This window comes from Rana temporaria, chromosome 13 (assembly GCF_905171775.1).
Source record: "Rana temporaria chromosome 13, aRanTem1.1, whole genome shotgun sequence".
Lineage (NCBI taxonomy): Eukaryota > Metazoa > Chordata > Amphibia > Anura > Ranidae > Rana > Rana temporaria.
Window position 1 is genome coordinate 51,259,809 of NC_053501.1, and position 21,242 is coordinate 51,281,050.

At 43.0% G+C, this 21,242-nt stretch overlaps 1 protein-coding gene across 2 annotated transcripts in view; it reads left to right on the forward strand.

Annotated features, from left to right (window-relative positions):
• Positions 1-21,242, forward strand: part of TMEM62 (transmembrane protein 62) — a 35,670-nt gene that overhangs the window by 3,626 nt on the left and 10,802 nt on the right. Inside the window, exons 3-11 of one of the 2 annotated variants that reach the window (XM_040333638.1) lie at positions 1,664-1,801; positions 3,230-3,275; positions 5,816-5,957; positions 11,560-11,684; positions 15,189-15,311; positions 17,713-17,868; positions 19,020-19,179; positions 19,947-20,060; positions 20,416-20,500. In XM_040333638.1, the coding sequence (XP_040189572.1) occupies positions 1,664-1,801; positions 3,230-3,275; positions 5,816-5,957; positions 11,560-11,684; positions 15,189-15,311; positions 17,713-17,868; positions 19,020-19,179; positions 19,947-20,060; positions 20,416-20,500 (1,089 nt within the window). Of the gene's footprint in view, positions 1-1,663; positions 1,802-3,229; positions 3,310-5,815; positions 5,958-11,559; positions 11,685-15,188; positions 15,312-17,712; positions 17,869-19,019; positions 19,180-19,946; positions 20,061-20,415; positions 20,501-21,242 lie in introns of those variants that run through there. The other variant, XM_040333639.1, reaches the window with a different exon arrangement.

Below are 21,242 nucleotides of genomic sequence, written 5' to 3' on the forward strand. Positions count from 1 at the left end.
TATCTCCCTCTGTCTTGCTATTTGTCTTCTTCAGATTGAACATTACAATGCTTACTACTGATGCAACGGATCTCCTACCTGCAGAAGCTCACTGTTGCAGTGAGCGCGCTGTGCGGGGAGGCGTGTCACGCTATGCATTGGGCTCTGGCAAGCACACGGGGGTGGAGCAAGATGGCCGCCGCTCCGGAGCTAGGCCGAAGCCGGGGACTTTCCTACGGCCGAGGCTCCGGAGCGCTCCGTGGATCGCGTGGTGTGCCGATCCGAACGGGGTGGCCCGTTCGGATCACGGATCGGTGACGATCCGTTGCACCCCTACTCACTTCTGTTGCCAGTGGTTTAGACATTATTGGCTGTGTGTTGAGTTATTTTTAGGGGACATAAAATTTACACTGTTATACAAGCTGTACACTCATTACTTTACATTGTAGCAAAGTGTCATTTCTTCAGTGTTGTCACATGAAAAGATATTATAAAATATTTACAAAAATGTGAGGGGTGTACTCACTTTTGTGAGATACTGTAAATGTGTGTGTTCCCAATTCTTTTACCAATATTTTAAAGTGAAATTCCAGATTCCAGCGAAACACATGACCCTGTGCCTATCCTAAATGTAATCACAAAGATAATAAAAAAAGTAATTTCTCATAGCAAAGGGCTTCTGCGCTCTTTTGCGGTGGTCATACACTATAACAGTCACAATGATTTGAAAGTATATTTTCTCTCTCTGGACTTCACCTTTTGTATGACATTGCTATGGCTGTCAGGACTATGTTTCCCAGCATGCCCCACCGCAGGTAGTGAAGTAAGGATGTAACACTTGTAGCTGGATTCAGGTAGGGGCGCGCATCTTTGCGGCAGCGTATCGTATTTACACTACGCCGCCGTAAGTTAGATAGGCAAGTATTTTATTCACAAAGTACTTGCCTCCTAAGTTACGGCGGCGTAGCGTGAATAGGCCTGCGTAAACACGCCCAATTCAAATGAGGATATGGGAGGCGTGTTTTATGTATATTAACTGTGACCCGTCGTGATTGACGTTTTTCTCGAACGCCGCATGCGCCGTCCTTGTACATATCCCAGTGTGCATTGCTCCAAAGTACGCCGAAAGGACGTATTGGTTTCGACGTGGACGTAAATTACGTTCAGCCCTATTCACGGATGACTTACGCAAACGACGTAAAATTTAAAAATTTCGACGCGGGAACGACGGCCATACTTAACATTGACTAGTCCAGCTATTTGATGGAATAACTTTACACCTGAAAATGCCTTACGTAAACGGCGTATCTTTACTGCGAGGGGCGCACGTACGTTCGTGAATAAGCGTATCTATGCATTTACATATTCTACGCCGAACTCAACGGAAGCGCCACCTAGTGGCCAGCCTATATATTGCACCCTAAGATACGACGGCGCAAGCCGTCGTATCTTAGATAGATTTAAGTGTATCTCAGTTTGAGAATACACTTAAACTTAGGATAAACTTAGTATCTACTGATACGCCGGCCTAACTCTTTCTGAATCTAGCTATTGGTGTGGATAAAACGGGTCTTTCTGTGCCTGGAGTTCACTTGTAAAAAAGTAACTGCAAAAAAGTTTTGGGTAGATTGTAAGCTTCAGTGTTTAGAAATGTAATAACTGCTGACTTTGCACTTGTTCCAAGGTGATCTAACAGATGGCAAAACCAAAGATAAATTGGGGTCGGACCAATTTGAGGAAGAGTGGCAGATTTATAGATCTATTCTGAAGAAGTCCCGGATACTGGAGAAAACAAAATGGATTGACATTCGTGGAAATCATGGTAGGAGACTATTTCATGCTTACTTTGGACTCTTCATACAAGGGTATTTCACTTGTGCAGGTACACAGGGCTATAGTTTTTTTATTTTATTTTTTCAAATCATTTATTTAAAGGGCAAAGATACACGAAATACAACATCCATTGGTAACGTAAGAAAAAGATATGTAGCGGTGTCAACCCATTCCCCAGCTGGGACAAAAAGTATCTTCCTCTGAAAAATCACTTGGAACATTGTACGGTTCCACGAATCCCACCCCCGTTTATACATTTTGTGGAATAACAGAACAGTATAGGTGTATGGGGGCAGCACATGGGACCCCACACACCCAAACATATAGAAACAGAGAAAACATTTAAAAAAGGGCGAAAGAACAAAGAGAGGGGGGGGGGGAGGGAGAAGAGGAAAAAAAAAAGGGGGGGGATAGGGAAATTAAGGACTCGTGGAGCCACGAGCACGAACTGGTATGTTTTTTTTTTTTTTAACAAAACAGTGTTTCTTTCAAAAAAAATATTTTGATCACTTTTATTGCTGTCAAAAGGGAATGTATATGTCCCCTTTTGATATCAATGACAGGTACTATTTATGGAGAGATCGGGGTCTATTAACCCCCCCCCCCCCCCTCCATCTCTCCTTTTGGGCTCAAGTCCAGCTGATCAGACACAGATCGGTTGCTTCACTGGTCACATAGCAGAGCCAGAACCAGAAGTGCCAAAATAGTCATTGCTTCCAGGTTCTGACCTCACACAGTGGGAGGGAGGAACAGCTTCAGTTCCTCACTGTGAGGCCGGAGCTGGATGCTGCCGGCTGGCATCATCACTGGGCTTCCCAATGGTACCCCCTTCCACCACTTGTAAAAGTATTCCATCGGCTGCCCAGCCGCTCAGAGTACTTTTACATGAAAAAGAACATGTTCTCTATTTTCTCCGCAGTTTTTCTGCAGAGATACCCGAGAGTGTGTATACTTGTCTGTCACCGTGGAAACCCGCGCATGCTCGAAATGACTTTGTCGCATGCGCGGTAGCTTCCTAGGCATAGGTAGGGTGAAGCAAGATGGCGGCGACGGCATTGAATGTGACGAGCGCATGCTCGTCGTACGTGATGACGTCAATGCGTTCTTGCCTTCCAAAAGAACTGCGGTTCTTTTGAAAGGAATGTCTGTACACTCGGGCGGCAAGAGATTCTTGCCAAGAATCTCATCGGGAAAAACGTTTTTTTTTTCCTGACGAGATTCTGTCCCGTGTGTACAGGGCTTTAGTTTTGAGTTTACTTTTTCAGTAACCAGAGCATTCCATGGAAACAAACATGATCAGACCACATTTGAATTTTATTTGTGTTTTTATAAATATTTCTGACAAACCGCTAGAATATGCATAGCATCAGTTTATAAGCATGTTGACTGAATCCTTTTTTTCCTTTCTATAATGCAGATTCATTTAACATTGCACACCTGGGCAGCACCAATAACTACTACAGGTACAGAACCTGGAAATGTGACGTTACCATTGGGGTATGTGGGGTAAATACAGCATTAATACAGTATCTACAATATTATTATTTTTTGTTTAGTTTCTTTTTTTTTTTTTTTTTAAGAATTTTGAGTAAAAGGAAAGTAAATAATATTTGGAGCGAACACATATAAAGTTGGTTCAGTGTTTACCTTAAGATGAATGTGTGCACAGGCTATGGGCATTCAAGTAAAGCAATAAAAAAAAAAAGCTTTAAAATATGCTTTTACGGCCTCTGTAGCTGCAAACTCTGTGGAGCAATTTTGTCGTTAAAGTTCACAGTATCGTCCAAATTGTTCTGCTAGCATGTCAGCTCACGTTACTGATATTGGCCCTGTATAGACTGCCTGTAGCATCAGTTACAAGAAATATGTAGTACTTTATTCCAGCAGCAGTACAAAGGCTTCTATCTGCTGCTAGAACAAAATCGAGTTGGGCTCAGGGCTTGTTAAGGGAAAGAAGCATTCTGTTTTCTGCACCGCAGGTGAATGTGTTTCCCTTGTGAGACACATGTGGGTGCCAATTAACTGTTAATGCTACCCCCAATGCATCTCACAAACATAGCACATTGGGGGGCACCAAATGCTGTTTGAAGTGCAATCTGAAAATTAATGGGCACCTGACAGCACGGGAACATGTGCTATCCAGCGTGAACAGGGCCCTGAATGCTTCTTGGACATTCACAGAAAGCCTTCAATTTGTGTCAGTGAATACAAGGCTTCCTCTGATTGGCTAAGGTGGAGACCATGATGTCATCCGCCACCTCAGCCAATCGGAGGAAGGCTTCCATTCACTGATAATAATAAAATGATAGTGAAAAAAGAAGCACAAACGTGACAGGAAGTCTCCATATTGCTACTGGAAGACAGCGCTCCATACTTAATGTAGCCGATTTAGTTTATACAGTTTTGACAGCAGCAGCAATTGATAAAGAAAATGGTTTGTTGGGGCCAGCTTGGCCCAAATAAACTTTTTAAAGTGCCAGAAAACATGGATGAGCGACAACTTTTCTTTTTGTTAGAATAAGGGAGGATTATGTCAAGGTTGTTTTTTTTTTGCAATTTTGTGTTCTATTAGCAAGATTTCCCTTTCCATTTCTGTCGTATTCCCAAAACAGGAACTGGGGCAGTTCCTGGTTGTGATCTGAGTAATCAGAATTTGTGTCACTGTTGGAAGATTTCCACTCCATCGGTTAACAGCTCAAAATTTGGGATTTTCTCTCACTGTCAGTGATAACTGTGAACAGAACCAACAGAGAGGGTAAAGCAACAACGCCATCATTGACATGCTGGTCTGGTGGCTTCAATTCTTTTAATTTATTGATCTAAAGTAACCATGCAGATCAGGATGCCTGACTGTTGTTCAGCTTCCTTTTGCTCTTTGCTCCTGTGACCCGTTTTCAGCTGACATTGGTCTAAAGCCCACTGTCTGCTGACGTCACAGCAAAGATATCGACCATATGATTGGGATCCACCCAGATGCCTGGACCGGCACTTATCTCAGCAAGCCGCTCAGAGCCTAAGCAAGCCCCTGTTGCCCTCTACACAGCCCAGGGCTCCAGTGAGTGCTAAAGGGCATAGCAGAGAGCCGGTGACCGACGGTGTGCAGTGTTTGAGCGCTCAATTCTCACTGCAGAGCCGGCGGGGGACAGGTGCAGCATTAGATTAATGCTGCATCCACCTAGGTGAAAAAAAAAAAAACATTTAAAAAGTTCATACTTCTCTCTTATTTCACACTGCCTACAGCTCAGTAACTGACTGCCTGTCCATACAGAAGTATGGACACAGAGTTGTAGGCAGTGTGTGCAAGAGCCTGGTATTGACCCCATGATCCACTGATCATGGGTGCAATGCTCTGCAGATTCCAGTGGGGGGGGGGGAAATAAATTCTCATTTTTCCCTGTAAAAAAATGCACATTTATTACTTTTTTCAAGGGGAACTTCGCTTTTTAAGTGCTTTGAGTCACTGACTAAACGCCGTTTTAAGTAAGTAAAATCACGCAGTATAAGCCCAAACTGCCCTCCCACAGCTGAAACAGGAGGAAAAATGTATAATACAATGTGCACTTTATAAAGGATATAGAAGGGGAAAGACCACAGATATACATGTATAACTCATGAAGGGAGATTTTTTTAATCTCCGTGTCTCATCCTGAAGTTGTTCACTTTACTGGGTACAGGAGAGGGTTTACATCCACTTTAAGCCACAATAATTTACAAGGTGGAATGAGGCCTAATCTCATTTTAGAGAGAAGACAAGGTTTTATGTTTAGCCTTGCCCTAGGATTCAATGAACTCTTAGGGACAGGGAACCGATCTAAGAAATGTTTATGAGAACTTGCAAGCTGCGTGCAATTTAGCACTATTACATTTTAGGTCAGGTCAAGTTTACTTTAGTTGTTGAATAATATATAAGAGGTTTGTTAGGGGGCTTGGTAGCAGAGAGAATGTTAATGAATTTCCAGCTATTAAAAAATGTTTAAACTTTATTTTTTTTTTATTTTTTCAGAAAATACTCAGGATGGCAAAAAGAAGGTTCCTTTCATTATATTCACCAAACTCCATTTGGGAATTACTCCTTCATCTGTGTAGATGCCACTCTCACTCCAGGACCCAAAAGACCATACAACTTCTTTGGAATAATCGGGAAGGTAGGTGCCCTTTCCACCCTAACCTGTAATTCATCACTTGTCATTGATGTAGTCAATGTTGTTTTTTTTCCCTCACCTCTGATACTCTGTATTTGCTGACAGTCAGGGCCGATCCACCCTATAGGCTCACTATGCAAGCCGCTTAGGGCCCTGCAAAGCTGCGGAGGGCCCCCCAAATTTCTAGAGGCCCCGCCTGGTGAGAAGTCATTTTCGGCCCCTCACCCCGCTTCTCAACTCGCTGGATGCATGGGAGAAGAGGCAAGAAGTCCGCACCCCCCCCCCCCCCGCTTCTCACTTTAATGTAAGATGTAATTTCCGACAGCAGAACACCCCCCCCCCCTTCGCTAATGTGACGTCATTTTAGGCAGCCCCCCCCCCCCCCGCTTCTCAGCTTTAATGTGACATGTAATTTGCTTAGGGCCCCAGGGAGGTCAGGATCGGCACTGCTGACAGTCCATGTATTCTAAAGTCTTCAAACATTCAAAGCAAGATAGTAAACATTTTAACAATTTAATTTGTCCAAGTTATTAATACTGTGCTTCTATGTTGGTACAGTGAGGGGAAAAAGTATTTGATCCACTGTTGATTTTGTACGTTTGCCCACTGACAAATGACCAGTCTATAATTTTAATGGTTTATTTTAACATTGAGAGAGACAGAATAACTACAAAAAAAATCCAGAAAACCGCACTTTAAAAGTTATAGATTTGATTTGTATTTTAATGAGTGAAATAAGTATTTGACCCCTTCGCAAAACATGACTTGGTACTTGGTGGCAAAACCCTTGTTGGCAATCAGAGGTCAGACATTTCTTGTGATTGGCCACCAGGTTTGCACACATCTCAGGAGGGATTTTGACCCACTCCTCTTTGCAGATCCTCTCCAAGTCATTAAAGAGGAAATAAACCCTGTACGATTTTTATATATATATATATATATATATATATATATATATATACATACATACATACATACATACATACATACATACATACATACTTTAAACTATTGCAAAGCCACAAACATTTAAATTGGCCAAAAACAAGTTTTGAAAATACCTTATTTTTTCTTTTTTAGTATTTCTTGTCTTCCGGGCATTGCACCCATGATCAGTGGATCATGGGGTCAATACCAGGCTCCTGCACACACTGCCTACAACTCTGTGTCCATACTACTACTGGAGGGTTTACAACCACTTTAAGGTTTTGAGGCTCACGCTTGGTAACTCAAACCTTCAGCTCCCTCCTCATATTTTCTATGGATTAAGGTCTGGAGACTGGCTAGGCCACTCCTGAACCTTAATTTTCTTCTTCTTGAGCCACTCTTTTGTTGCCTTGGCTGTGTGTTTTGGTCATTGTCCTCCTAGAATACCCATCCACGACATATTTTCAATGCCCTGACTGAGGTAAGGAGGTTCTCTCCCAGGATTTGATGGTACATGGCCACATCCATCGTCCCTTTGATGCAGTGAAGTTGTCCTGTCCCCTTGGCAGAAAAACGCACCCCAAAGCATAATGTTTCCACCTCCATGTTTGACGGTCATGATGGTGTTCTTGGGGTCATAGATGGCATTCCCCCTTCCTCCAAACACGGCGCGTTGAGTGGGTGCCAAAGAGCTAGATTTTGGTCTCATCTGACCACAACACTTTCACCCAGTCCTCCTTTGAATCATTCAGATGTTCATTAGCAGACTTCAGAGAGGCCTGTAAATGTGCTTTCTTGAGCAGGGGGACACTGCAGGATTTTAGTCCTTCACAGCTTAGTGTGTTACCAATTGTTTTCCCGGTGACTATTGTCCCAGCTGCCTTGAGATCATTGACAAGATTCTCCCATGTAGTTCTGGACTGATTCCTCACCATTCTCATGATCATTGAATGGATATCTTGCATGGAGCCCCAGACCTAGAGAGATTGACGTTTATTTTGTGTTTCTTCCATTTGCGAATAATCCCGCCAACCGTTGTCACCCTCTCACCATGCTGCTTGGAGATGGTCTTGTAGCCCATTACAGCCTCGTGTAGGTCTACAATCTTGTCCCTAACGTCCTTGGACAGCTTTTTGGTCTTGGCCATGATGGAGGGATTGGAATCTGATTTGCTTCTGTGGACGGGTGTCTTTTTTACAGGTAACCAGCTGAGATTAGGAGCACTCCCTTAAAGGGAGTGCTCCTTATCTCAGCTCATTAACTGTATAGAATACACCTGAGAGCAAGAAATATTTCTGATTGATAGAGGCTTAAATATTTCACTCATTAAAATTCAAATCAATTTATAACTTTTTTTTTAATGTATTTTTCTGTATATTTTTGTTATTTTTCTGACGCTCACTGTTGAAGTAAACCTACCATTAAAATCATAGACTGATCATGTCAGTGGGAAAATGTACAAAATAAGCTCAGTATCCAAAAAATAGTTTCCCTCGCTGTAGGTTGAATGTGACCTGGTATCTCCTGTACTTGTCATGTTTGTACACGTTAACAGGAGAAGCATTATTTGATAAAACTAATCATCCTATTATTGTGGTCCTTTACAATATACGGCCCAACAAAATTCTCCCCTCATTTATTTATATCGTATTAGAAAACTAAAATCATTACATGCTATTAAATCCTGTCAAGGGGGGTGACTTATTATAAAATAGTATATTTTATATCTTGACAATTTTTCATCAATGTGTTCAATATACAAACAGAAGTAAGAAAATGGTTATTTCACTTCACAAGAAAGGGTATTTTTTATTTTTCCCATCAAATGATGAACCGATGCTTTATCTGCACCAAGTCTGGCTCAGTCTTCTGTTCTCCTAAATAAGATGTCTCATTGAAATGCACAATTGGTGCCAGCTAGAAGCTGGTGGTATTCTCAGGGCTGTAATTTGCAGGATCTTCATTGTGAATTGACTTTTCCATTCAAAAACCCATAATGTACAGTACATGCATGAATGTCAGATGATCATGGTAATGGCACCCAGACAAAATGTTTGTTTATTTTTGTTTTTTAATTTAGTTAGTTTTTTTTTTATTGCTGTTTGTGTCCCTAGGACAACAGCAACAGGTCAGGAAGTGATGGTGGGATATGTCTCCAATGGAGGCACAAACAAAAACTTGGTGAGGAATAGCGAGAACATCTGACGATTAGAGATTCGCATCTTCACTGGTCTCACGATTCGATTACGATTATCCTGTCAGTGATTCAATTCCGCAATGCATCACGATTGCTGCCTATGGTTTTCAGCAACAAAAAAAAATTCAAGCAGTCAGAAGGACTTTTTTTTTTTTTTTTTTATCTGTTCTTATAAAAATAAATGCATGTAGCAAAGTGTGAAAACAGACGGTATTTATATGAAAAAATAAATACTAAATGGCACAGCTCCCATGCACATTACACAGCCCCCTGCACTCCTAGGAGATCCCTGCCAGCGCACAGTACTGTAAAGTAAAAAAAAAAAATCTACATTATGTTGGTGTAAATCGATGCCTCAAAATACCTCCTCTCCAATCTTTTTATGGCCAGACAGCACAGTTTTGGAGGGGGCGGCACACAAACCTGGCCCCCTATCAACCCTCTTTCCCTCGATCGCCACTTGGCCCATCAGCCCTGCACTTACCCCGTCCAGGTTGCGGCTTCAGCGGCTTTCCCCTGCATCTTCTCCCGAGTCTCGTCAGTCGCTTCTCTGGCCAGTGGTGTCTTGGGACTCCCGGCCAGTGGTGTCTTGGGACTCCCGGCCAGTGGTGTCTTGGGACTCCCGGCCAGTGGTGTCTTGGGACTCCCGGCCAGTGGTGTCTTGGGACTCCCGGCCAGTGGTGTCTTGGGACTCCCGGCCAGTGGTGTCTTGGGACTCCCGGCCAGTGGTGTCTTGGGACTCCCTGCCAGTGGTGTCTTGTGACTCCCGGCCAGTGGTGTCCGGACCTGCTTCCTGATTGGCCAGGTGAGCCCACCCTTTTTGAAGCCAAGCCTGGGGCTCTAATTGTGTGCATTGAAATCCACGCGTCTGGCGCCCTGTATGGAGATTAGGGGGGGCGCCCCTGCAGCCCTTTTGAGCGGCTGCCACTCGCATGACCTCCACGACATCAGAGGATCTTGGCCCCTCCCGCTGTAGCCCTTACATCAGAGGAGGAGAGTGGTTGGGGGTCACGTGACTGGCCATAAGAGATCAGAGATAAGGTATTTGAGGCATCGGTTTACACAAATGTTGGGCTCAGGAGTGTTAGCAGCTCCACATGACTGAGCCCGCCAGGAAGCTTACACTGTGCAGCGCTAACCACAGGCAGTGAGACATTTCCTGATCTCTGCAGCTGTGGAAGGGGAAATGTCTCACTGCCTGCGATTATCACTGCACAGTGTAAGCTTCCTGGTGGGCTTGGGCATGTGGCACTGCAAACACTCCTGAGCCCAACCTTCGTGTAAACCGATGCCTCAAATACCTTATCTCTGATCTCTTATGGCCAGTCACGTGACCCCCCAACCACTCTCCTCCTCTGATGGAAGGGCTACAGCGGGAGGGGCCGAGATCCTCTGATGTTGTAGAGATCAGCCTTAGTTTACATGAACACTGAATCAAGACAGCAGGGCTCTCCCAGGAGAGGCAGGACGCTGGGATGACGTTATTCATGCAATCACGATGCAGCCATCCTCTGCATCTATGCAGAATCATTCAAGGTTGCATCGCAGAATGCATTGATTCAACAATTGTTTTCAACACCAATACTGATGATGGTGAAGTGATTTTTAAAGGGGAACTTTAGCTTAAAAAAAAATGGGTGTACAGGTAGGATTTTTAATGCAGAAGAGACATGTTCTGTCCACCCCTGTACAGTGAGCAGCCCACTGTAGAAATTCAGCAATGCTAAAGCGGACTGCGCTACCATGCCTGCGCAGAAGTGACGTCACCCCTGCCTGGCCAGTAAAAGTGGCCATCAATTGAGACCTGTAAGCCAGCCACCTGAAGATGTCGGCAGGGAGCTGCGGGACACCACATCGGTGGTTCCAAGGTGAGTATAGTTATGCTTTAAGTTTTTTCTTAATGCATTCTCTGCATTAAATTAAAAAATGTGCAGGTGTTGTATCAGGTGTGCTGCAGTGCAAGGATCCATGCTGATAAGAGAAGAGAGCAGTGTGACAGAGGTTGAGCTCATCTGAGTGTTGCCTATCCTTTCACTATGCAGTTTTTGGGTGGAAAGGAAACCTGCAAGTGAAAGTAAAACTGCAGCAGAGAAAAATCAGCTCCCCTCTGATGATAAAGAGAGCTGTGCTTTGGGTTAGAGCTGTGTGTATCTCAGGATATTTTATCTGTGTACTTAACTGTTTGCCTGGAGCTCAGCTTTAAGGTGATCTCATCGCATTTAATATGAAAAATAGTTAAAACTGTTAAGAATATCTGTTTGTTGATCTGCTAGTCAAACACAAGTACAGTTTTCCAGCTATTTCATTCCCCTTCAAACCCTTTTCATTTGCAAAATTAATCCGCCAAGGCAGCCTTGAGCATCTTAGAAGATTGATCTTATATGCATCCAATATATCTCAGAGTTGTCCATGATATTGGTTCCAAAATACTGTTTATGCTATTGTATGCTTACACTTCTTATGTGATTATCCCTCTTCTAGGATCAGATGCAGACGTTGTCAACATTGGCTGCAGAGAGTCTACATAGCAATCAGTCTGTGTGGTTTGGTCACTACCCCACTTCAACAATTGTGTCTTCTTCCCCTGGTATCCGGGCAGTAATGAGGTCAGTCACTCACATACAATATCCATCTTTTTATTAATCCTACTTACAGAAATATACTCTAAACCAGGGATATGCAATTAGCGGACCTCCAGCTGTTTCAGAACCACAATTCCCATGAGGCATAGCAAGACTCTGACAGTCACAAGCATGACTCCCAGAGGCAAAAGCATGATGGGACTTGTAGTTTTGCAACAGCTGGAGGTCCGCTAATTGCATATCCCTGTTCTAAACAATTAATCTTTTTTGGCAGATCATATTTATTTACAACATTTTGCTTCACAAAGTAACTCCCAAAATGCTGTACTCCTTTTTGGCTGGATGTACCATGCTGTGTAATATCTCATCCTTGTATACATGGCTCCCAGTGTTATTCAGTAGGCCTCACACTGTAGGATATAATCAGTCCAAAAAACATTATGTGCAACTAGTGAAAGAATGATGCCTGGTGCAAGGAGAGCTTTTGGCCGGGAATTTCCACAGGGGAAAAAAAAGAGTTGGTTCTCTTTTTTATTTTTATTTTTTGTCCGGCGTTTTTTGGCAGTTTTACAATGGTAAAAACTGCGATGGAGCATACACACAGCCGAGATTCCCGACCAAAGCCTCATCGCAGTTTTCCTGTTGAGAACACCGGCGTGTCTAGGGGTAAAGACTGCCTGAGCAGGTTCTCGGCTTTCCCCTTGGGATTTCCGATGAGAACTTTTCCTGTCGGAAATCCCGCACGCGTGTACAGGGCATGATACTAGATTCACACAACAAGGAATCCCCCCCCCCCCAAGCAAAGCCTGGAAAGCAGTGGCAAAATCAGAAGAAAAGCAATCCCTTTTTACTCCATCAAACATTTGCTGTCGGAATTTCCGTCAACACATGTTTGAGAGCTGGTTCTCAATTTTTTGTCTGTAGCCAATTCCGGTGCACAAAAATCCTACGCATGCTTGGAATCGATGCGACGAATGCTCAGAATCATGAAACTTAAATTTTCTCGGCTTGTCGTAGTGTTGTACATGACAGCGTTCTTGACATTTGGAATTTTCGAATACATTTGTGTGACCGTGCGTATGCAAGACAAGTTTGAGCGAACAATTTGTCGGAAAAAAATCCACGGTTTTGATGTCGGAATGTCCGATCGTGTGTACGCGGCATAAGGGTTCATTTACATTTGCAATTTGGGGAGTGGTAAAACCCCATAGTTAATACCTGTATTTATCACTCCGCCCTAACTAACCCCCTTTTGCTGCAGTAGCCAGGGGTGTACACATGTCTCCGCCACAGCGGGAGCATGACACATTCAAATGAATGAGGCCACTCTGCAAGAGTCCTTCAACCTTGTGCAGTACAGAAAACAAGGGGTTAATGCACTGTGTTGCTTTCTCATCACTTGCTTTGATTCCCTTGGACACCGCAAAAGCATGCAGTTGTGGGGCACTCGCAGAGTTGCCCAATTACTGTAATGGGTCCCGATTGGCAGGTGGTGGCATCTACCAATAGCAACAGGGGACCTAATTCCCCCCCCCCCAACTTTACACATGAACAAGCACTTAGGGTGCCGCTGCTGAATTCAACTAAGGGCTTATTCACAAGTGCAGCAGGCACTGCTGCTCTTTTGAAAAAATTATCCAAGTGTGTTTGACAGGTGATAAGGAGGCAACATTAATGTGCAATGCATGCAATTTACAACACTGTAGTACGGCAATTGGAGGATTAAATCGGGTTTGAGGAGGCGGCACTGGGCCTGTTTGATTTCTCCCATGTTGTCCAGGTAGATCTCCACCTCTTTAAAGCGGTGGTTCACCCTAATGAAACATTTTTTTTTTTTAATATTTTTTATCCCCGTACTCACTGTGCAATCCTCTATAGAAGATTCCGACTCCCCGCGGGGAATGGGCGTTCCTATCAAGAGGGAGGATGATTGACGGCCGGCTATGGCACAAAATAGGACTCGGCGCTTCACAGCGCCTGCGCATAGTCTGTGCGCAGGCGCCATATAGCGCCGTGAAGAGCCGAGACCTGTTCCGGCTATCTTCGGGGAGCGTGACGTGCCATAGCCGGCTGTCAATCATCCTCCCTCTTGATAGGAACGCCCATTCCCCGCGGGGAGTCGGAATCTTCTATAGAGGATTGCACAGTGAGTACGGGGATAAAAAAATCAATACAGGCATACTGTAGCTCGCGCTACTATGCCTAATTTAATGGTAAAATGTTGTTAGTGTGGGTGAACCACCGCTTTAAGGTTGCCTACCCCTGTTGTACATAGTATAGGGTTGGACAGGGAGTGAGGCACCTAAACTAACTATGGGAGATACAAGCACGCTGTGTGTCAGCACATTCTAGCACCAATACCAGGTATGCTGACCAACCACGCCAGCACATATCTTCTCTTATGCTTGGCATAACTTGGAACAGGAAGCAAGAGGAAATGGCAGGATCACCAAGTATTTGATAGCAAACTAAGAAATAAGAGAACATAAAATATGCATTTTGGGGTTATACACTTTAAGGGGTCCGTTTTTTAAAAGGGGGGGGGGATTGCTGTATTTACCACTTCAATACTGGGCACTTTCTCCCCCTTGCTGTCCAGGCCAATTTTCAGCTTTCAGCGCTTTCACACTTTGACAATTACTCAGTCATGCAACACTGTACCCAAATTAAATTTGCTTCTTTCTTTTTTTTTTTTACACAAATATAGCTTTCTTTTGGTGGTATTTAATCACTAGTGTTTTTTTTTTAATGCTATAAATGATAAAAAGACCGAAAATATTTCTTTGTTTCTGTCATAAAATTTGGCAAATTTAGTAATTTTTCTTCATAAAATAAACTTAATTAGTGTATATTATTTGGTCTTTGTGAAAGCTAAAGAGTCTACAAGCTATAGTGCCAATCATTGAAAATTGATCACACCTTAAGCACTGAAGGCATATCTAATTTCTTACACTAACAAGCCTGGAAAGTACAAATACCCCCCAAATTACCCCATTTTTGGAAAGTGGGCATCCCAAGGTATTTAGTAAGTCACATGGTGAGTTTTTTTAAGTTGTAATTTTGGGGTGTTAGTACAGCCTCATCATTGAAGAAGAAAAATTACTTATTTGCAAAATTTTATAACAAAACTTTTTTTTTTTTTTTTTTATGTTTGTTTTTGTTTGTTTAGCAAACAAGTAAAACAAAACAGTGGTAATTAAATACCACCAAAAGAAAGCTCTGTGTCCAAAAAATTATAAACATTTCATGAGTACAGTGTTGCATGACCACGCAATTTTCATTCAAAGTGCAACAGCATTGAAAGCTGAAAATTGGCCTGGGCAGAAAGTGCTCAATATTGAAGTGGCTTAACGGGACAATTTTGGAATTATTCACATTGGAGCTGTCATTAAAATGGTGGGACTGTCTTTTTTATTTTTCTAGAAGAAAGTCGATTAACATCTAAAACATTTGGTATACAAAATTGGTAAGTTTTCCCTAGGGAAAAGGTCACAGGTTGCAAACATTTTGTTTTGTTTTTCTTCGTAGTTCAGCTGTGGCATACATGTGTGGTCACCTGCACACTCTGGGAGGGCTGGCACCTGTCCTGCATAGTCAACATCAGCAGGGCACCCTGGAGCTGGAGCTTGGAGACTGGATGAAGAATAGGAGGTAACATTAATATCTTATTTGTACAGTACAGGACACAGAATGGGTATTCCTAGACCATGGGTTACTGTATATGTTGCTACTTTTTAAGGTCATTGGACACTGGCAAAAATCTTTGCTAGGGCAGCCCCTAGAGCAGTGGTGGCAAACCTTGGCACCCCAGAGGTTTTAGAACAAAATTTCCCATGATGCTCATGCAATCTGCAGTGTAGTTTAGTATCATGGGAAATGTATTTCCAAAACATCTGGGGTGCCAAGGTTCACCATCACTCTCCTAGAGAATAACCATATAACCCCACCCACTCCATGAGGTTCCAGTTTTTTTCTAGTGACCTTAGGTGATGGATCTGTTGTCCTAGTGAAGTTTTTTTTTTTTCTTTTTTCCCAACTGACACTTCTATCAACCGCTTATTGCGTTGCACTACCTAGCAGTTTCAGGAATAGTTACCCTTGGTGTGTATCTTTAGGACCATACCCAGACCCCACTAAGTGGAGCTGGCCTGTAATGTTTGCTTCAGGCATTGGATCCTGCTTTCGGCGCTCACCTTGGCATGAAGCTTAGTGCTAAAGTTATCTGCATTGTGCTTTACTGGTCCAGGGCCATTGTCTATTTCTGTGGTTCCTGGACCCTGAAGACCCCTTTGGGAGGGTGTGCTCACTGTGACCGGTATAGCCTGGAACTTATTATGGCCTAGAATCATGGTAAGGGCTTCTCTGTACATGGACTCAGGTTCCTGGCTTTAGCATAGAACATGTGCAGATTAGTGGTTGTTCACTTTATTCTGCACCCACTGCCATTTTGTTTCTAATGCTTCTCAGTGAGCACCTAACTCTCGGAAAGGATGAGATCGCTGCATCATGCCTACCAGATAACACTTTATAAGCAGTTACAGCAATTATTTTTTTTGGGGGGTGGTTTTATGTACATGAATAAAAGCCGACTATTGTAAGCATCCCTGTCAGTGGTAAAGTTTGTCGTAACCCTCCAATTGCTGCTTTATCTGGTCAGCTTGTTCTGTTAAAGGAAGTTGAAAAGTAACTTACTGGCTGGATCACCAGTGAAAATTAAAGGGGGGAAAAAGCATACAAACCAAAACTAAAGCAGCTACCTCGTGTAAGAAATGGTGAGCTGCAATTTATGAAATTTTTGTTTTTGGGCTTAAAGGGATTGTAAAGTCAGAAGGTTTTTTATCTTGATGTATTTTATGCATTAAGATAAAACTCCTTTGAGTGTGCAGCAGCCCCCCATATAATTACATGAGGTTTCTCTCTGTCCAGCAATGTCCACAAGTGTCTCAGCTGTCTGAGATTCTCCCTCCTGATTGGCTGAGACGCAGCAGCAGCAAGTCAGCTAGCCAATCAGGAGAGAGAGGGGTAGGGTCAAGTTGGGGGTCTGTATATGAATGGGGACAGGGAGCTGTAACTCGGTTCGGGTGGCCCCATAGCAAGCTGCTTGATGTGGGGGCACTAACTTACTAACAGCCTTGCTAACCCGGTGAGACTATACAGTTCTTTCAACTAAGCTGTGTTAGTTGAGGTAAATCATAGTTTCACAACCACTTTACAGCAGTGCTCTGTTTTAAATTGGCGGCACCATAAAACACAGATGTCTTTTATAATCCGTACTGCTTTTAAAGAGACGCCTTCAAGAATACCCTAAGGCCCCTTTCACATGGTCGGCCCGTTCAGGTTTGCCTGTCAGTTTTGTCGACGGACCTGAACGGCCGCTCCATTCTTCTCTATGGAGCGTCGGATGTCAGCAGAGACATGTCCTCTGACATCCAATCCGCTAAAATCCGACGGATCGGATGATCGACCATGACGGATCAGATAAGATCTGATAAAAAAGGACATGCTGTCCATTTTCGTCAGATCTCTCCATAGGAGACAGCGGCGCTGCACAAGCCCCTCCCCGCTCAGTGAGCAGAGAGGGACTTGTCATCCGCCGGCTCTGCGGAGAGATCTCCTGCTGAGATGGCGAACCGATGAAAGCAGATCCGTTCCCGTGTGAAAAGGGCCTTACCCCAAGAACAAAAATGTAATGGATTTTATCTTGCCAGTCCTCAGATGTAATGATTGCATTCATTTTCTTTTTATTTCACCTGGTTATCTTCCCAGTAACGCACTCTGTCCTGGAGTAATTGCACTGTATGTATGGAGGAGCCCCAGTTTTACCCAGGATAAAATATGTTTTAGAACTACAGAACACTTCCCCCTCTTCTTTTCTCATTACATGGGGAAAAGGAGTTCAGTTTTTACTAAAAAAATTATAGGTCTCTAATTGAGTCCCTTTTGCTGGATAGCAGCGCATGGTGCTGAGAATAGTGTTGTAGATAAACAAGGCAGGCTTTCGTTGTACAAATCATGTTTAAAATGTCATAATGTAACAGATTTTCTTGCACAGATACCGGATATTTGTCTTCGATCATGACCTGTTCAGCTTCATAGACCTGCGACATGATGAGTGGCCTGCAATTCTCATTACTAACCCCAAATCTGTTTTGTATACAAACCCAGCAGTGGAGCCATTGAAGCGAATCCAGCACTCCACACACATCAGGTATCGGATGTTTTATGTGAAAGGATAACAACAAAATTGTCAGTAATGTTTCATACAGTTTAAACTGGGAAAGCACAACTCAACATACAATGCAGAACCCAGTCAATACAGTTAAGAGTCAGCAGGTGTCAATAACATTAACCTGTTCTTTGCCTATGTGGTGAACCACTTCAATACCATCGTACATATCTATACGGCCCAATTTTGAGGTGTTTATACCGGGATCGTGAATCAGGCTACAACTATGATCTGTTACCATTTTTCTCAGGAGACAATTCCAATCTTATGCGGTAAGTGATCCTATTGGCTATATAGCTGCTCAATCACTTTTACAGGCAGCGGATGGGGTTCTAAGCCCCCCTGCCTGTCACTGCCTTTACTGTGCTCTCCCGTCCTGTCGGGGAGCCTGGTAAGGATGGAATTGGCAACTTCAGCTTTCCTGCACACAGTGAGAGAAACTGATGTTGCTCCTCTCACTGTGTGAAGTCCAAAACCGTAAGTGGCGAAGATTTCATCGCTTCCTGTTCTGGTTTGTTTGTTGACAAGCCGTTACCAGCATCTGGAGGCCAGAGGAGAGATCTGGGGTCTAATAGATGTGAAAAGTTTGGTGCAGTTTACTATGTCTGTGTCATTATGCGGCTGTGTTAAATATATGTGGGAACATATTCATTTTTGGACAGTCACTTTTATCTCTGGATACCAATCAAATAGATTTACTATATATTGCATCCAAAAGTAACAATCCAGAACTTTGTCCTGTATGCCAGGACAGGACATAAGTTACGATCATATCTGATTGTAATAGTAGCTAAGGAATTTTACAAAGCCCAATTCCAAAAAATTGGGACACTGTGTAAAATCTACATAAAAACAGAATGCATTATTTGCAAATCTTATGAATCCATATTTTATCTTTGTACTGCTGGCTTGTAACTGAATCCGGGGTTGCATATGGGAGGTTTTGCCACCACCAGCGGGCTGCCCCCATGCGTGCTTAAAAGTTGCTCTAGCCTCCTGCTCCTGAAGGTGGCAGCATCAAACCCATCCATCAGAAGGTCCTTCAATTAAATCAGAGAGAGGATTTTAGAGTGAGGACAAAAATACAAATACTACCAATGAGAGAAGTAATTGATGATTCTGTTTGTTTTAAGAGTGCTGGTATTTTCCCCGGATCCCATCATCTCTGTCAAGGTGTTCATAGATGGCATTGAACTGGGAGACGCCGAGAATTCCTCTGGTCCATTGTACGTGTTAGAGTGGAGTGCTGAAGCATATATGACTGGACTACATGAGATCAAAGTCCAAGCGAAGGTAAACAAAAAGAAAACATATACAGAAACTGGGCCAGATTCAGGTAGGGAGCGCGTATTTGTGTGCGGGCGTAGCGTATCCTATTTACACTACGCCTCCGCAACTTTGACAGGCAAGTGCAGTATTCACAAAGCACTTGCTCCGTAAGTTGCGGCGGCGTAGCGTAAATAGGCCTGCGTAAGCCCGCCTAATTCAAATGTGGAAGATTTACCATATTTACCATATTTTTGGGGGAAGAAATTACGTCTTGTGGTCCGAAAAATACGGTAAATGTAGAGTTGTATTGACATGCCATGTGCCTTTTTGATAACCTAAATTCATCATATACGTTTTTCTCTGTCTGCAGATACATATTGGATGACCTTTTCCTTTACTAATGCATGTATTCTGATCGTTTGCCTTTTTGTATGTTTTACTGATTAAAAATGTGCTTGTATGTAAACCATGGTTGATGATGAGCACAATAATTACACAAACCCCTTCTTGTTCATACATATTTGATCTTGCTACCTTCTCTAGTTTGGTCTTAAAAGTGCGTGGTGAGACTCTGAATTTGTTTTGACCAAGTAAGGTTGTAATAAAAATTCACTGACCGGCTGTTTGTCCCTAGACTAAATTTTCAAGGCACACAAAATACACCAAAAAACAAACAAATCGGCATCAGTTTTGACCAGATGATTTTTGTATTAAATGATCACTTTGGGTGGCTCTGTGTGGCCAGCAATCATAGGGTTTATTTTATCAACACTTCACCATTTGTATCGTAGGATGCTGCTGAGCGGAAACAAACCAGAAGCCATCTGTTCAGCTTAGAAGATGATGTTTCTGTCAGCTTCAGCCTGTTTCCATCTCTGATTCTCCTTACAGATCACCACGTTGTGGTAAGTTAGGATTGTTTTTTTTTTTTTCTTTAAAGCAAACCTCAAAATTTGACAATTAAAATCAAATGGAAAATCCATAAAACTGAGCTAAAGTTGTGTGTGTGTGTGTGTGTGTGTGTGTGTGTGTGTGTGTGTGTGTATATATTTATGTATATGTGTGTGTGTATATATGTATGTATGTATGTATGTATGTGTGTGTGTGTGTGTATATGTGTGTGTGTATATATATATATATATATATATATATATATATATCTCATATTTTTTTTAAACATGGTCTATGACCTTTTTATTTCCCTAAATTTCAGACTCCAAATTCTAAATATACTGTGTGTGTCCTTTTGTCTTTCCACAGGCACAGGTGCTATTTATTGTCATTGTACTGGGTCAACTCCTTGTACTTCTTGTTTTCAGAATAAGAAAGAAGCCAAAGCTGAGAGGTATGTGTCAACTAGTCTAGTGCTTCCATTATAGTATTGAGGTCATTCTTTTGTTGCCTGGTACAAAACGGGCTATAACCATGTAATGAAAGAAAATCTTGTAGGAGAGAAATGTAAGCATGTTGTAACCTTTTTCTCATAAGTTGTAGATTAAAGTTCAACACTTTACTGTTTAAAGTGGTTTTAAAGGCTCAAGGTTTTGTACCTTCATGCATGAAGATAAAAAATCTTCTAGTTGTAGCGGCAGCCCCCCCCTAAAACTTATCTGAGCTCCCTCTCGATCCAGTGATGTGCACAAGAGCTCAGCTTCTCCTGGGTCTCTCGTTCCTCATTGACTGAGACAGCAGCAGGAGACGGTGGCTACTGCCAATTGCAACCAGTGAGCCAATGAGGAGAGAGCAGGGCTCTATGCTCTTTTTCTTATGGACGCATAGCGTGGGACTCAGGAGCTAGCACGCACCAGTGCCCCCAGAGTCATTGGCCTGCTATTGGGGGCACTGGCTGGAGAGGAGGAACCAGGAGCGCCAGCAGGGGACCCAAAAAAGAGGAGGATCAGGGCTGCTCTGTGCAAAACCACTGCAGTGCAGGTAAGTATAACAACATGTTTGTTATTTTAAAAAAAATGTCACTTATCCCTTTCAAGCAGGTCGCCTCCCAGCCCTTTACAAGTTCTAAAAGCCAGGAGGCGGAAGCGGGCGTTAAGGTCATGTGACCGCTGTGATTGTCTGTCACAGCAATCACA